The 19,696-nt window shown below is 36.8% G+C and overlaps 1 protein-coding gene across 1 annotated transcript in view; it reads right to left on the bottom strand.

Moving 5' to 3' along the window:
- LAMC2 (laminin subunit gamma 2) overlaps nt 1-19,696 on the bottom strand; it is a 292,336-nt gene that overhangs the window by 80,302 nt on the left and 192,338 nt on the right. Inside the window, exon 20 of the mRNA XM_044085264.1 lies at nt 4,246-4,445. Coding sequence (XP_043941199.1) covers nt 4,246-4,445 — 200 coding nt within the window. The remainder of the gene's footprint in view (nt 1-4,245; nt 4,446-19,696) is intronic.

Below are 19,696 nucleotides of genomic sequence, written 5' to 3'. Positions count from 1 at the left end.
TGATATCTTAAAGCATCCCAAACATTGAGTCCATTTTATGTAACCCTGTGTCTCAGGGGTATAGTGGTAACCTTCTGGTATTCCAGTAGTGCCTTATCACTGTGATCTGTCTTGGAGTCTATTTATTCTCTGTTTAAAAGGTTCTGGTCTACCTTCAAGTAGTAATGATCAGGTCAAAGTTTAACAATAATTCTACTCCCTGCCTACAACAGATAATGTCACCATGATTGGGTATGATTGTGCGATCACCTTCTTATAGCAATGTCATACTCCATGCTATCACACCTATAGTGCTCATATGCTCAGGCATGTCACAGGTTCAGCAAAGTTCCAGAGTAATGCAGCAAAGGACCCCAAAGGCAGATCCATCAGGATTATTTAAGAGAATTAGGTGCCAAGCATTTTTTCTTATTGTTAACATTCTAAATGAACAAAAGATTATCGGTTCTGAAGAAATCACAACAGAACCCTTCTGGTCACTTGCCCCATCTATATGGAATCAGCTACTCAAAAAAGTAAAATTACCAGAGATGAGTTTATCTTTTAAAAATCTTTATGTAGTTTCCTCTTTGCTGAAGCCAAACATAACTTTTTGAAGTGAAATGTGACATTTTATTCCTTCTCTCTTCCTCTGCTCCTTTCTCACACTGCCATGTATAAGGACATATTAACATTGTTACCCTCATTGGTAGTACCTGTGAGTACAGCATGTATACATTCATGGATATTAATATTTTGGAATTAGACATGTATAAGGACATATTAACATTGTTACCCTCATTGGTAGTACCTGTGAGTACAGCATGTATACATTCATGGATATTAATATTTTGGAATTAGACATGTATAAGGACATATTAACATTGTTACACTCATTGGTAGTACCTGTGAGTACAGCATGTATACATTCATGGATATTAATATTTTGGAATTAGACATGTATAAGGACATATTAACATTGTTACCCTCATTGGTAGTACCTGTGAGTACAGCATGTATACATTCATGGATATTAATATTTTGGAATTAGACATGTATAAGGACATATTAACATTGTTACCCTCATTGGTAGTACCTGTGAGTACAGCATGTATACATTCATGGATATTAATATTTTGGAATTAGACATGTATAAGGACATATTAACATTGTTACCCTCATTGGTAGTACCTGTGAGTACAGCATGTATACATTCATGGGTATTAATATTTTGGAATTAGACATGTATAAGGACAGATTAACATTGTTACCCTCATTGGTAGTACCTGTGAGTACAGCATGTATACATTCATGGATATTAATATTTTGGAATTAGACATGTATAAGGACAGATTAACATCGTTACCCTCATTGGTAGTACCGGTGAGTACAGCATGTATACATTCACGGATATTAATATTTTGGAATTAGACATGTATAAGGACAGATTAACATTGTTACCCTCATTGGTAGTATCTGTGAGTACAGCATGTATACATTCATGGATATTAATATTTTGGAATTAGACATGTATAAGGACATATTAACATTGTTACCCTCATTGGTAGTACCTGTGAGTACAGCATGTATACATTCATGGATATTAATATTTTGGAATTAGACATGTATAAGGACATATTAACATTGTTACCCTCATTGATAGTACCTGTGAGTACAGCATGTATACCTTCATGGATATTAATATTTTGGAATTAGACATGTATAAGGACAGATTAACATTGTTACCCTCATTGGTAGTACCTGTGAGTACAGCATGTATACCTTCATGGATATTAATATTTTGGAATTAGACATGTATAAGGACAGATTAACATTGTTACCCTCATTGGTAGTACCTGTGAGTACAGCATGTATACATTCATTGATATTAATATTTTGGAATTAGACATGTATAAGGACAGATTAACATTGTTACCCTCATTGGTAGTACCTGTGAGTACAGCATGTATACATTCATGGATATTAATATTTTGGAATTAGACGTGTATAAGGACATATTAACATTGTTACCCTCATTGGTAGTACCTGTGAGTACAGCATGTATACATTCATGGATATTAATATTTTGGAATTAGACATGTATAAGGACATATTAACATTGTTACCCTCATTGGTAGTACCTGTGAGTACAGCATATATACATTCATGGATATTAATATTTTGGAATTAGACGTGTATAAGGACATATTAACATTGTTACCCTCATTGGTAGTACCTGTGAGTACAGCATGTATACATTCACGGATATTAATATTTTGGAATTAGACATGTATAAGGACATATTAACATTGTTACTCTCATTGGTAGTATCTGTGAGTACAGCATGTATACATTCATGGATATTAATATTTTGGAATTAGACATGTATAAGACAGATTAACATTGTTACCCTCATTGATAGTACCTGTGAGTACAGCATGTATACATTCATGGATATTAATATTTTGGAATTAGACTTGTATAAGGACATATTAACATTGTTACCCTCATTGGTAGTATCTGTGAGTACAGCATGTATACATTCATGGATATTAATATTTTGGAATTAGACATGTATAAGGACATATTAACATTGTTACCCTCATTGGTAGTATCTGTGAGTACAGCATCTATACATTCATGGATATTAATATTTTGGAATTAGACATGTATAAGGACATATTAACATTGTTGCCCTCATTGATAGTACCTGTGAGTACAGCATGTATACCTTCATGGATATTAATATTTTGGAATTAGACATGTATAAGGACAGATTAACATTGTTACCCTCATTGGTAGTACCTGTGAGTACAGCATGTATACATTCATTGATATTAATATTTTGGAATTAGACATGTATAAAGACAGATTAACATTGTTACCCTAATTGGTAGTACCTGTGAGTACAGCATGTATACATTCATGGATATTAATATTTTGGAATTAGACTTGTATAAGGACATATTAACATTGTTACCCTCATTGGTAGTATCTGTGAGTACAGCATGTATACATTCATGGATATTAATATTTTGGAATTAGACATGTATAAGGACATATTAACATTGTTACCCTCATTGGTAGTACCTGTGAGTACAGCATGTATACCTTCATGGATATTAATATTTTGGAATTAGACATGTATAAGGACAGATTAACATTGTTACCCTCATTGGTAGTACCTGTGAGTACAGCATGTATACATTCATGGATATTAATATTTTGGAATTAGACATGTATAAGGACATATTAACATTGTTACCCTCATTGGTAGTACCTGTGAGTACAGCATGTATACATTCATGGATATTAATATTTTGGAATTAGACATGTATAAGGACATATTAACATTGTTACCCTCATTGGTAGTACCTGTGAGTACAGCATGTATACATTCATGGATATTAATATTTTGGAATTAGACGTGTATAAGGACAGATTAACATTGTCACCCTCATTGGTAGTACCTGTGAGTACAGCATGTATACATTCATGGATATTAATATTTTGGAATTAGACATGTATAAGGACAGATTAACATTGTTACTCTCATTGGTAGTACCTGTGAGTACAGCATGTATACATTCACGGATATTAATATTTTGGAATTAGACATGTATAAGGACATATTAACATTGTTACCCTCATTGGTAGTACCTGTGAGTACAGCATATATACATTCATGGATATTAATATTTTGGAATTAGACATGTATAAGGACATATTAACATTGTTACCCTCATTGGTAGTACCTGTGAGTACAGCATGTATACATTCATGGATATTAATATTTTGGAATTAGACATGTATAAGGACATATTAACATTGTTACCCTCATTGGTAGTACCTGTGAGTACAGCATGTATACATTCATGGATATTAATATTTTGGAATTAGATGTGTATAAGGACATATTAACATTGTTACCCTCATTGGTAGTACCTGTGAGTACAGCATGTATACATTCATGGATATTAATATTTTGGAATTAGACGTGTATAAGGACATATTAACATTGTTACCCTCATTGGTAGTACCTGTGAGTACAGCATGTATACATTCATGGATATTAATATTTTGGAATTAGACATGTATAAGGACATATTAACATTGTTACCCTCATTGGTAGTACCTGTGAGTACAGCATGTATACATTCATGGATATTAATATTTTGGAATTAGACATAGCTGTTCTTTTTATTGATGTTTAATATGATATATCACCAATACTTTTTCACTCCATTACACATTTTAATGTCTTACCAGATCAGCATTTGCAGCAATACTCTTTGCATTTTCTGATGTCTCCCTTGCTGTTTTAGCATCCTTGATGGCATTTCCTAGAGCCATCTCTGCCTGGTCGATCTGATCATTGGCACCTCGGATAGTTCTTTCTATGATGGGTATTTTCGCCATAGCATTTTCAGCATCAGCTTTGCTTTCATACACTTTCTGATTGAAATCTATGGGAAATCAAATAAAAAGCATGGATTTTTTTGTCATATAAACAGAACTCTAAACACAACGTACAGAGCTGCCCTGTACTCTAATTATTCCGGCTAGCCAGCCAAAGTGTATCCCGCTGTGAATGTGTCACGCTTCTCATTAAATCAGCACTTGTTGTACTGCTATTATGTAACCTATCAGTTAAGCAGTATTTTAAACTTAGAAGAAGCAGTGACTTATATGTACATGGTCACTGCTACTTTTCTCAATTATCTACAGTGTTCACATATGATTCCATTAAAAACAACACTCAGACTTGGTCAATGGCCTTTTAATAGAACCATTAGGTCTCTCTGCTATTTTGTATCAATTTTCATCATGGCTACATTTTATGCATCCACAGTGCATGTCATAACCTGAAATACCAATCAATGGTGCAGGGGATGCAGGAGGCACTAGAATGCAGGGAAAAATTGTCTGACTACAAGACTTGTACCTCTGTACATTGTTCCCGCAATCAGTAGCACTAATATGAACATACAGAATCACTGCCCAACAGGGGGACATGTTTGCTGTTTCCTGCTCTGCGGTACAAAAATTGACAGCTTGTGTTATGATAAGCACTTTCACTTCATCTTCTCTAACCAATATTTTGTACAAAAAAGGGATGTGGAAGGCAACAGGAAAACTGTAGAGAATGCAAGACCTGTTGTGTTGCCCAAGGCTGACAGCAGGCCTTACATCCTTTGCAGTTTTCCATATAATGCTGCTGTTTGATACTGTGATGTGTTTTAGTTAACTGTTCCTTTCAGCTTTTGTGAATTTGCACTTTACTGGAAGCCTCCTACCTTATGACTACGCTGAGAATTGGTCAAATAAGTACTATTTGGGAATGTCACTGCTCCCTCAGCCTGAAACCTTGGGTACTCCCCAAATGCATGGCTAAGATGAGGGAGTCTATGTTTACCCCTCGAACAAAATTTTCCCCGAATGGCTAGTCACTGAACTCAATCCATTAAACCTTGTTTTATTGAACACTCACATCATCGTAAAGCAAATCAATGTATAAGTATAGTTGGCCAACGTACACACAACCGAAGGGAGTACACACTTACCGGTATGATAGGGATAAGGAAATCTGCCTTTAAGAATGGCACCTCATAATGTGGCTGATGTACTTTCTGTAGTTTCATTTCTTGTGATAAATACTTTACTCATCCAGTTTCTAAACAGACCTTTAGACTTAATGTGTATGGTAATTGTGAAACTAGGAATGTTGTCTATCTGGCTAGATGTGGTGCATGTTTAGCATTTTATGTGGGTAAAATGAACCAGAGGTTAAAAGATTGTATCTGCAACCACCTGCCTGAGATTAAAAGAAAAATAGTTACAAATGCTCTATATGAACACACTAGAGACAATGGCTCTGGATATAGTTTTACATTTTCAATTTTAAGAGTAGTTGACAATAACATATATGGGGTAATATTAATGATTTTACTGAAAAGGAAGAATTTAATTAGATTTTATGCTTAAGGGCATATATGTTGTCTGGTTTGAATGGCTATTTATCTTTAAAGCATTTATTGGAAGAGAAACACAAACGAGTCTAATTGTTATCATGTGACCCACTTTGATATTATATAAATGGTGGATTATGGTATTCTTTGTACTTTTTGTTTGATATGCCTGAAGGAGACTTGTGTAAGGTGAAACTTTTACTAGCGGTTTTAAAAGTTGTTTGAGTCTAACAAACCTCTTCATTAAAAGCTGCTTGTGGTTCCAGTGACTTCTATTTCACTTGTTTGTTTTTATTTGTGTAGCCACTGGATTTACTTGCATACTTGCTGTATTTTCTGCCTTCCTTTTATCGAGCACTCACATCATCGTAAAGCAAATCAATGAATAAGCATAGCTGGCCAACATACACACAACAGAAGGGAGTTTGCACTTACTGGTATGATAGGGATAAGGAAATCTGCCCTTTCCCTACTGTAGTGCAGTCTCGGAGTTATTATATATAATTACTGGGGGGGGGGGTGCAGCCCCTGACATGAGGAGAATCTGGGTAACATTGGACCCTGCAGAGATGTTTGCCCCTGGGGTAGGATACAGTAGAAGACAGAATAAAGAAAAGCAAATGATATATTCTGTTTCCACTTATTATATATTAAGTGATGAAATTGCTGATATAGTTTAATACTATTGGAGCTTTTTATTAAAAGATAGAATTTTGAGTAATATACTTCCTCTGCAGCCCACAATTTCATAGAAGACCAATAAAAACTTGAAAGATATGCTCATATATGGCAAGTTTACATTACCAAACATGGACAGGGCACAAAACGTTGTGGGAACTGTATGGTATGTCAGCATATTATGTTTCTTTGAATATATAAACGGAATTAAATACATACCTAGAGGTAATAAAAATAAAAAGTTCACTGCCACCCAAATGGATAAATGCTCCGTTACTAAAATAATAAATGTAAAAGCGTAACTGAATATAGAAGCGGAGCGAAACAGGTAGTCTCTCAAATGAAACAACAAGTAAGAGAGTGAACAAATAAATGTAGAAGTAGATATTTATTAAAAAATGATAAGCGCTTTCACTTAGGAGCTTCTTCAGATCAGTATAACTTCCATATTAAAAACAACTATTTATATAAACATTTAAAAATACCCAAACCAATCAAACAGATGAACCAATTAATGCAATTAAAGGTGCATTACATTGTTCGCATACTGAGTACATACTCAAATTCATTTACACAACAATATCAAATCATACAAAGAAAATTGATGTGTATATATATATATATATATATATATATATATATATATATATATATACTCTAATGACTACATACTAAATAATTCACCCATATATCCTAAAAATATATATATATATATATATATATATATATATATATATATATACATGGTTCTAGGTTATAACACCGACAGCACATAACATCGACAATGACATCACCGACACCACATCATCGACAGATCACAAACACGACACCGCACACACTCAACACATCATCACAACAACCAATAAACAAAACAAATTCCCTGACCAAAAACCACACACACAACACAAGCACACCTAAATCCTAACAAACAAACACTAAACCTTACATACACAACTATCCACAACCCTAACCGAAACCCTAACCCTAAGGTCCGTCACTATCGCACACTAACCTAACCTGCGCCCTAACCCTAACTCACTTAACCCGCCCCTAACCCAAAAAAATTCACTACCGCACCCTTACCTAACCCGCGCCCTAACTCTAACTCACTTAACCCGCCCCTAACCCAAAAAAATTCACTACCGCACCCTTACCTAACCCGCGCCCTAACCCTAACTCACTTAACCCACCCCTACCCCTACAGACCGTCAACATCGCACACTTACCTTACTCACACCCTAACGTCCGTCACTACCGCATACCTACACATCCTTTCCCCATTCCGCATCGGTGTTTTCATCCATCGATCCTCTGGCGTTGGTGATTTCGCTGTCGGTTTTGTCATCTGTCGATGTTGTAACCCAGACCCATATATATATATATATATATATATATATATATATATATATATATATATATATATATATATGTACACTAGAATAGGATAATACTGAAACCTGAGTATAATTCCAATATAAATTCTAGTTCTACTCATAAATAACTAATCTATTTGTTATTCCTACATTTTTTTCAATAAGGGCTTGATGGATGCCCTTTCGTTTAAACCCTTATCTCTATCCGCTTTCAAAATAATAATCCAGTTATTCTCCCTATACTCCGTGTGGTTCCTAATATCTCCTTCACGTATAGTGGGTGGGATAACTTCTAAGACTCTAAATGTGAAGTGGTGTGTATCACCATAACGCTTAATATGTTTGGCTGAAGCGTTATGCTCTGAGTTTTTTCTAATGTGGTAGACATGTTCACATATACGATCCTTAAATGGCCTATCCGTTTTGCCAACATAAAAAGAGCAACAAATCTGGCATACAGCTAAATAAACAAGATTGGAAGTTCTACATCTAGCTACCGCTGATATCATAAACTCCTTCTGTAAATCAGGATGAGGGAAGTTTCTGGAGGTATCTATATATATATACACAGAAATTACAGTTCCCACATGGTCTAGTGCCTCCATCACTAGGATATTCTTTCTTATTATGTGGTAACATAGTAGTCTCTTAAGATTTTTCTTATTTCTATATAGAAACTATGGTTATTCCCTCATCTACTTGCAAAATGGACCAATTCTTACAAATAATATCTCTAATTTCTCTATTGTCAGACGTATAGAATGCTGGAACCTTAACTAGGGAGTGTGTGGATACAATATTCCTTTATCTATGAGGTATAGCAGGGCCAAGATATGGTGCCGCTATATCATTTCGCAGACTAGGAACCTCCATCAAATGCTCACTTATTTCATATTCCCTATAGCCTCTGCATAACAATTTTTCTTTCAGCTGACCCAGCTCTTCAAGAAAGCCAACATCTGAGGGATTCAGTCTAGAGGCCCTCATACCCTGGCCCTTAATAATATTCTTGAAGACATATGCTAGATGCATGCTGGATCTCATCAATAAAGAATTATGAAGGCATGGCTTCCGATATACTCCTGTATTAATTAAACCATCCGATAACTTCTCTATATATAGATCTAGATAATCTATTCTAGATCTGGACCAGTCCATGGTAAAATTTAAATACCACAGTTTCTATACAGAAATAAGAAAAATCTTGAGAGACTACTATGTTACCCACATAATAAGAAAGAATATTCTAGTGATGGAGGCACTAGACCATGTGGGAAATGTAATTTCTGTGTGTGTGTATATATATATATATATATATATATATATATATATATATATATATATATATATATATATATATACACCTCCAGAAACTCCCCTCATCCTGATTTACAGAAGGAGTTTATGATATCAGCAGTAGCTAGTTGTAGAACTTGCAATCATGTTTATTTAGCTGTATGCCAGACTTGTTGCTCTTTTTATGTTGGCAAAATGAATAGGCCATTTAAGGATCGTATACGTGAACATGTCTACCACATTAGAAAAAACTCAGAGCATAACGCTTTAGCCAAACATATTAAGTGTTATGGTGATACACACCACTTCACATTTAGAGTCTTAGAAGTTATCCCACCCACTATACGCGAGGGAGATATTAGGAACCACATGGAGTATAGGGAGAATAACTGGATTATTATATTGAGAGCGGACAGAGGTAAGGGTTTAAATGAAAGGGCATCCATCAAGCCCTTATTGAAAAAACGTAGGAATAACAAATAGATTAGTTATTTATGAGTAGAACTAGAGTTTATATTGGAATTATACTCAGGTTTCAGTATTATCCTATTCTAGTGTACGTATATACATACATTTTAGGATATATGGGTGAATTATTTAGTATGTAGTCATTAGAGTATATATATATATATATATATATATATATATATATATATATATATATATATATATATATATATATATATATATATATATACATCAATTTTAATATATTTTATTTCTATAACTAAGTACACATGCTTTGTATGATTTGATATTGTTGTGTAAATGAATTTGAGTATGTACTCGGTATGCGAACAATGTAATGCACCTTTACTTGCATTAATTGGTTCATCTGTTTGATTGGTTTGGGTATTTTTAAATGTTTATATAAATGATTGTTTTTAATATGGAAGTTATACTGATCTGAAGAAGCTCCTAAGCGAAAGCACTTAGCATTTTTTAATAAATATCTACTTCTACATTTATTTGTTCACTCGCTTACTTGTTGTTTCATTTGAGAGGACTACCTGTTTCGCTCCGCTTCTATATTCAGTTACGCTTTTACATACCTAGAGGTACCTTCTCTTGCAATAGTGTTGGAGTAATTTATGACTTGAGATGCCCCTGTAATTTTTTTTATATAGGGGAAACAAAAACCTCGTTCAAGGCAAGATTTATGGAACATATAAGAGAAATCAGGAATCAAAGAATGGATAAAGTTATTGCTGCACATTTTAAAGATAAACATAGCAGTCATTTTTAATTACTTCAAGGAAGTGTTTTAGAACAAATCAAATTGTATCATGAAAATAAAGTTTTATTAAAGGAAAAACTTTTGTATAAAGAAACTGTATATATTTTAAAGTATGAGACGTTGGTCCCTTTAGGACTAAATGTTGAAGCAAATTGGAAATGTTTGCTTTGATTGTATCAGCTTGTTATCCATTTAGTTTTCTAATTGGTGATTGATGGAGCGTTGTTTGACTATAAAATGTTCTGCTTGTGAATCAGTTTTTATTCTCCTGGAAGGTGGTTGCACCGAGGAGCTAGGGAGAGTGAAAAATAAAATTTGTTGTGGAATTATTGTGCGGTTGGTGTTTTTTCTGCAGTGGATATGTACCAGTTATTGGCAAGTTTTGGTCTCTTGTTCTGTGTTGTTGCAGTATTGGATTTTTCATGGCTACAGATCGAAATATGGATGTTCCTTGGGTGTTTCGTGAGGATTCCACCTCTGTTTTTGGAGCAGTTGGTGGTATCAGATCCCTTTTGCGATCCCAGAGGACTTTAGAACAATATTTACGTATTCAACAGGATTCTATGGCATCTTACAGTGATAATCACAATGGGAGCCTTAATTCAGGTCATCTGTATAATCACTGTATTAAAGAGAGGACTGGATGTTCAACTAATCATTTTTTAACATGGGTCTATATTAGAACACAGAACTTTCAAAATTTCGAGTGTTCTAATATCGACCCATTTTCAGCAAAGACTGAAAATATCGAAGAAACAGAAAACCAAATTTTTTCCTAAGGAAAGAATTTGGTTGTCCGTTTCTGTTGCTTCAGTATTTTCAGCGTTGTGGTGGAAAGTTACGGGTTGGGTTCAGGTAAGTGTGTGATTGTGTAGACATGAGGATTAGAGCAGGGTAGGTGAGTTAGGGTTAGGGCGTGGGTCAGGTAAGTGCGCGATTGTGTGGACGTGAGGGTTGGGGGGGTAGGTGAGTTAGGGTTAGGGCGCGGGTGAGGTGATTGTGTGATAGTGACGGACCTTAGGGTTAGGGTTTGGGTTAAGGTAAGTGGATAGTTAGTGGTGTATGTATAGTTTAGTGTAGGGTTAGGTGTAAGAGTTTAGGTGTATGTGTCTGGATTGCTGTTTGTTTGGTGTGCTTGTGCTGTGTGTGTTTTTTGGAACAGCAAATTTTTTCCCCTAGGAAAAAATTCACTGTTCTGTATGTTCGATGTTTTAAATTTTCGATTAATAGGGTTCGATATCAGAACACTCGAAATTTTGAAAGTTCGGTGTTCTAATATAGACCCTTTTAACACTAGGTCAAACTCTAAATTCAGCACCTGCTGATGAAGGGGAGATATGTGACAAGTTTGAGCAACGTCTAGAGAAAGAAACCAGAATTCATTTCAATATTCTGGGACTGCAACATTACATAGAATTGAACATTACCCCTACGGGTTTATGTTTTATCAAAAATCCGAGCAACCCATTTGATATGAACCTTAACATGGACAAACAATTTAGAGATCGCTGGATAGCGGCTGCTCATAGATGCGTGACAGAATGGTTACACATTCTATTGGAAAGAGATCAGTTGAAATCGAAAACATTAAAACAAGAACTAGTGTCCCTATCAAATAATATTACTAGTTCACTTTCAAGTAGTGGTTTGAATAATTTAATGGAAAGAGTGAATGATAAATTAAATAAGTTGGAAGCAGTACTGGTGGAATTTTAAAAAAACTAAGATCCTCAGAGACGTTGGGGACTATGAGAATGAGCTGGCTTTTGTTGCACAAACCAATCAACAGTGCAGAAGTTATAGACGTAAGCAAGAAGGTTATAAGAAAGTGCACTCTGTTTCTTTTACTTCTTCGGAAGGTGTAAGAAACAGCGACATACATGATAATGAAGATGGCGATTATCCTCCACTACCACCTGCACAACAGACTGAAGAACATCACTGGCATTTTTGTAACAGAAATGGGGAGCAGTCTAATTGTAAACCGAACAGGGATTATTCCATCGGTTATCAGAGGAGAAATAATTAATATGGACAGTAACCCTATAACAAAAAAGGTAGATGGCACTGATCGGTTTAAGAACAATAATTTAGTTGTGAAATTGTCAGGCTGCGAGCTATTGGAAGAAGAGTATTCTGTTCTGAATTTGCCATTAATGTTTATCCCTACTGTTATTCCTAGATATCATGTATTAAAACAGGAAATGTTTTGTTTTATTTGCAAACTTCACTTAAAAGTTTATTTTGCAAGTATATCAAATGTAATACAAGTAAGTCAGGAACAAGATTCATGTGACATCTTTTTCTCCTGTGGTGATGATTTTAAGATAGAGCTTGAGTTGTTAACAAATAATGCATATTGTCTCATTAATACTACATCATGTGTACCATACAGAAGTAAGTTCATTCCTCCATTTCATAATGAAAGTGTTGCACGTTTTAATTCTATGGTCAATTTTGCCTTTGACACTAGGCATAAAAAAATTAAACAGGAAGAGGTGAAACATCCATTATAACTGAACATCTAAAGAGTGGAAGTCTTTACAAGAACTTAGGAATAGAAAATATTTACTTATTAAACCGGCTGATAAGAGCAATAAGATTGTTGTCATGCACATAATGCAGTATTATAAAATGTGTTTGGATCATCTGGAAGATAAAGAAATATATGAGTTAAGTGATAAGTAGGGCATATGAAAGAGCAAAAGTGGATTTTCACAATTTATTGAACAAGGGTGTTGCTTTAAATTATTTTTCCAAGGAAGATATACAGAAGAAATTTGATATAGAAAATCGTGAGTTACATAACTTCTTTTGTCTTCCTAAATTACATAAAAGTGTGTGTAATCCACCTGGGAGGCCAATCATTTCAGCATGCAAATATTTCACACATAACATAAGTTTATTAATACATGGTTTGCTTCCCCCTTATGCTCAGAAGGATTCTTCTTATGTTCAAGATAGTTTTGATTTTTTTGAATAAGATCTCATCAGTAACTTGGAATAAGAACAAGTACTGGATAGTACTGGATACCCGTGGTGGTGGTGCTGCGGTAGCGTTGTCGCCTCACAGTAAGACGCTGTCCGGTTCGATTCTCAGCTAGAGCATCTTCTGCGTGGAGACATGCATGAATGGGCGTACCTTCGTTGAAGGTTGTGCATCAGGCCTGGCAAGCCAGTATGTAAAAATCAACTGTCAATCATTAGCGGACCGGAGTTCCGCTGTGACGACCCCTAACCGGGAAAAGCCGAAAGACACAAACAAACTGGATAGTACTGGATGTTAAAAGTCTTTATACTTCATTAAGGCATGAAGATGGCATACATGCTTTGATATATTTTATGGAAGACAATCCACTCTCTAATTATGTTGGGGAATTAGTAGACTTCTGCCTAAAAGATAATTATTTTATTTTTCATAATCAGATCTATAGACAGAAACAAGGTACAGCCATGAGGGCTCCTTTTGCCCCCATGTATGCAAATCTTTTCATGGCATTTTTTTTTAAATAAATTGTTTGTACAAACACAATTTTATGAAGGAAAATGTTAAACTTTACTACAGGTACATTGACGATTTGATTTTTGTTTGTAAGGGAGGGCATGATAAAGTTGAAATTTTTGTTTGTGACCTACGAGCAAATCCATTTAATTTATCATTTGACGGCTTGCAATATGGTAATAAGGTCACATTCTTAGATTTGACCTTAGAAGGTTTAGAGGATGGCACCATTTCAACAGGGGTTCATAGAAAATTTACGGATGGTAGTCAATACCTCCATGCCTCTAGTTGCCACCCCCCTAACACAATAAAGTCACTCCCATATGGGGAGTTTTTGAGGCTTTCTAAAATTTGTAATAATCAGGCAAATGTACAGGAAGAAAGTACTGAATTAATGAAGATTTATTTATTTAACATTTGTTAACTGGGAAAGTCCGACTTGGAACAAAGCCAATTTTCAGCAGAGGCCCGGGGAGATACACTCCATATGCATTTCTTTATAATGTGGGAGGAAACCAAAGCACCTGGAGAAAACCCACACAAACACAGGGAGGACATGCAGACTCCACACAGAATGCATCCCATCTGAGAATCGAACCGGAGAACTTCTTGCTGGGAGGTGACAACTCTGCCACTGCACCACTGCACCGTCCAATGTTTCTGGATAGAGGCTACAGTTTTGACATTATAAAAGAAGCAAAAAATTTAATTTTAAATATTGATGAAGAAATATTTTCGGCAGAGAGGGTTGCCCCTGGGGTAGGATACAGTAGGAGACAGAATAAGGAAAAGCAAATGATATATTTTGTTTCCACTTATAATGTATTAAGTGATGAAATTTCTGATATAGTTTAATACTATTGGACCTTTTTATTAAAATATAGAATTTTGAGTAATATATTTCCTCTGCAGCCCACAATTTCATAGAGGAGAGGTAAAAACTTGAAAGATATGCTCATACATGGCAAGTTTACATTACCAAACATGGACATTACTACTAGTATAAATTCTAAGGGCACAAAAAGATGTGGGAACTGTATGGTATGTCAGCATATTATAAGTTTCTTTGAATATATAAATGGAATTAAATACACACCTAGAGGTACCTTCTCTTGCAATAGTGTTGGAGTAATTTATGACTTGAAATGCCTCTGTAATTTATTTTATATAGGGGAAACAAAAACGTTATTCAAGGCAAGATTTATGGAACATATAAGAGAAATCAGGAATCAAAGAATGGATAAAGTTATTGCTGCACATTTTAAAGATAAACATAGCAGTCATTTTTAATTACTTCAAGGAAGTGTTTTAGAACAAATCAAATTGTATCATGAAAATAAAGTTTTATTAAAGGAAAAACTTTTGTATAAAAAAACTGTATATATTTTAAAGTATGATACGCTGGTCCCTTTAGGACTGAATGTTGAAGTAAATTGGAAACGTTTGCTTTGATTGTATTAGCTTGTTATCCATTTAGTTTTCTAATTGGTGATTGATGGAGCGTTGTTTGACTATAAAATGTTCTGCTTGTGAATCAGTTTTTATTCCCCTGGAAGGTGGTTAACTGAGGCAGTAGAGAGAGTGAAAAATATAATTCATTGTGGAATTATTGTGTGGTTGGTGTTTTTCTGCAGTGGATCCGTAACAGTTGTTGGCAAGTTTTGGTGTCTTGCTCTCAGTTGTTGCAGCAATAAATAAGCATAGCTGGGGGGGTGCAGCCCCTGACATGAGGAGAATCTGGTTAACATCGGACCCTGCTCAGCCGCCCCCCCCACCCCCGCTAATTTTATATGCCAAGTCCAGAATCGCACTACAGTGGAGAAGGGGCAGATTTCTAAATCGCACTACAGTAGGAAAAGGGCAGATTTCCTTATCCCGAGCATACCGGTAAGTGCGTACTCCCTTCTGTTGTGTGTATGTAGGCCAGCTATTCTTATTCACTGATTTGCTTTGCGATGATGTGGGTGTTCAATAAAATGGGGTTTCAATGAATAGAGTTCAATGAGTAGCCATTTGGGTTTTGGCATGGAGGTATTATAAATGGATACAATGCCTTTGCAACAGTAAGTCAGCCCCACACCGACTCCAACCTTCCTTTTCACACTTTATTCATTTAAGTAATACTAAAGGACTGTAGAGTTCTGCTTATATTGTCAAATAAATGGAGTCATGATCCTGCACTTGGGAATACAAATCAGGTATGACATGTGGTCGGGGGGGCTATAACAGTGTTTCACGTTTTGGTGCATTTACACTCAAGCAGACTGTGTCCAGTTCATAGGTTCATAGGTTGGTACTAGGCTATCAGCCCTAGGGCCTATACAAGCCTAGCCATAACAATTCCCTGGCTATTTCTTCCCACATTATTTACTTTCCTGGACCCCTGTCTAGCAGGGTGACTGACGTGATCCCTGGGGTGAATTTCCTTTCTCCCATCCAATTGTCAAGGTTCCTCTTGAAGAGGTCCAAAGAGGCACTCTGCTTGACATGTATAGGCAATCTATTCCAGAGTCTGGGGAGTCTCTGGGTCAGGAACCTATCCCTCCAGCATGTTTTGTTTATTGTGATGACAAGGTTCAAGAAAGAGTACCTTTTGCCCTCTGGTGAACTTACTGCATTTGCACAATAAAAACAGGGATCATTTTAAAGACTTTTTAGTAGCATGGATTCCTGTTCTTGCTCTGCGTAGAAGAACTTCATCAGGCAACTGATATACTCCATCTCATGTGCATTATTGTGTCACCTCTTTATGTGTTAATAAGAAATAGAAAACAAAAATCTGCATTTTCAATCTATAAGGATTAGTTTGCTTTATGATGCTGAGTTAATTTCCACATAATGCACCCTATTTCTATAAGATAGGTATGCTAATCAGATTCACATACCACTTTACACCAAGAATGCCTTTCTGCAGATTACCTTTGTGACCCCTATACTACAATAGCCTGCACACTACCTGCTGTATACCTACCTCCGCACTAAGGGCAGCAACTGCAAGTTCCATTGAGCTTTCTTGATGACTCAGGTTCAATCCCAGTTCAGGGTTACAGTACTGTGAAGGGCTATATCACTAATGATGTGAGTTGTAGGCACATGACACATTTCAGTGCTAAATGAATGTAGAAGACTGGCTACATTGCACAAATGGATGGAGCTTTGACTGCAACCCAGGTAACTAGGATTAAATTAGTGGTTTTGATACTGGAGCAACCAAGGGGGTGTGGGGAGGATTGAAGAAGTGTGGCCCACCCACCTCTCCCAGAGGTGAGGATTGTCGAGGGTTGTGTGCCCTCATGGACACATTGAATGGGTTCAATTTCCTTGCTGGAGACCAGAAAAAACACTGTGCATGCTACATGGGGAGGGTCAGGATTGGTTGGAAGGAATTATCCTTGCAGAAGTAATGGCATGCCCTCAGCTGACAGCCCATTGCACATACACACACCCAATGCTATGCCAGCTGCATACATTTGAAGATGGGGACAAAAACAAAACAATCATTCAACCATCCTGAGATGGCTGTCTGAATGATGACACTATCCCAGTTCAATCCTCAGCTGGGTGAGGAATGAACACGCTGATGGACCAAGGAGGGGGCTGATGATCAATAAGGAATGCAGAATAATTTACGTGAATTTTTTTCTTATAGAAAGGAGAAACAAGCCATATTAGGTAACATACTGAGTTACAAAGCTGGTGACAAAGGTTTGAATCTCATTAGTCCAGTTTCATAGAATCATAGGATCATAGGAAGTTACTAGGCTACTAGCTCTGAGGCCCTTATAAGCCTAGCCAACAGTTTAGCCAACAGTTTAGTCCATGTTTGGAGAAGTCAGCACCCAAAGCCCCTGTACAGCAGGGACACAGGTAGAATCCCAGGGGTGTATTTTCTGCTTCCCATCCAGTTATCCAGGTTGCGCTTGAAAAGGGATAATGAGGTACTCTGCTTGACGTGGAGAGGGAATCTATTCCACAGATGGAATCTGTCCCACTAACAAGTGCTATTGATGTCACAGACCAGGTTGAGGTCGCACAAATGGGTTACTCGAATGGAGCTTGACTTGCGGATATGCAGCTGTCCCATCTAGGTGGGGTCTGAGTTTGCTTTGAATGCCAGACAGAGGTCACCTCTGAGGAGTCTATATGAAACTGGGTAGAGGGACAGGGCTTTTAGCCTATCTGCATAGGGCAGATGTCTGAGGCCCTGGATTCTTCTGGTGAGGAACCTCTGTGGTCTCTCTAGGTGCTGCATGTATTTTGTGAGGTACATGCCGAAGGGGGCACTGTACTCAATAATTGGCCTTATAAGGGAAGAATACAAGTATGTTATGACCTCTTTGTCCCTGGATGAGATGCTCTTACCTATGATGTGAGCCATGTAGAAAGCTTTCAGTACAACGGAAGCAACGCCTCACAGCAAGAGGTTCTCCGGTTCGATTCTCAGCTGGGGTGCCTTCCGATTCTCAGCTGGGGTGCCTTCTGTGGGGAGTTTGCATGTTCTCCCTGCATTTGCATGGGTTTCCTCTGGGTACTCCGGTTTCCTCCCACATTCTAAAGACATGCTTCTGGAGTGTTTCTTCCCGGGCCTCTGCTGAAAACAGGATCTTTGGAACCTAGTCGGACTTTCCCGGTCAACAAATGTTAAATAAATAAATAAAATAAAAACACGGTGGTTAAAAGTCAGGTTGCTATCAACCTGGGTGCCCAAAACCCTCAGGACTGATTACGTGATTAGGACGTTATTAATGTGATAATATCTGGGAATGTCATTCTCCCCAAAGGGGATGATGATGCATTTTTTGGCATTCAGCTTGAGGCCATGTTTCTGGCACCAGTCATTTGTTTGGGTAAGACCCTCTTTGAGGACATCCACATCACTTGGGGAATTGATGACCATGTCCAGCTTGCAGTCATTTGCAAACATGGTCAGCCATAGACCACTGGTTTTGGCCTGCACCTCAGAGAAGTATATCCTGAATAACAGAGGCCCCAAGACAGATCTCTGAGGTACACCACTCATTACAGGTCTACTGCTTGAGGTGGCTTCCCCTATTTTTGATTAAGTGTGGTCTATCAGTGAGCCAGTTTACTGCCCATCTGATAACATATGGATTGAAGCCTAGTTGAGAGAATTTATCTATTATGCCCAAGTAAGGAATAGTGTCAAAGGCTTTGACCAGGTCAAGGTAGGTAATGTGCACCGTCTTCCCCCTTGTCCATGGCTTTGGTGACTGTCTCAAAGTTTGCAAACCATATGTACCTTAACAAGTCACTCAGTCAGTCAGATTACTGCTCCATTCAGCTTTCTGGAAGGAAATACTGCTCTCAGTGAACCTGCCTCATTAAGAAAACATATGAATAAATGCTAATCCCCTGTCATTATGCCAATCCCCTAATAAATTCTGCTTTTTGTGACTATAGCAAAAATAATCTACCCATTTAAGGATCTTGGTGCCAGAAGAAATAGCTTCAGATTTTGCATTTGCAGAGCTACAAAGAAGTGGGGTACCTGACCGCTGTAGCTTGAGATGTCAGCCTTTAGATATGTACAGAGCTAGCTGGTCAGGACTTCTGCTCAGGAGCTGTTGGGAATTGTAATAAGAGATGTAAATGGGATAGGCCACCCTCAGATACATTACCCCATTGTACAAAAAATATTTTT

Source organism: Protopterus annectens, chromosome 10.part0, assembly GCF_019279795.1.
Source record: "Protopterus annectens isolate FY-2018-M chromosome 10.part0, PAN1.0, whole genome shotgun sequence".
NCBI lineage: Eukaryota > Metazoa > Chordata > Ceratodontiformes > Protopteridae > Protopterus > Protopterus annectens.
This window is presented reverse-complemented; position numbering and strand designations above follow the sequence as displayed.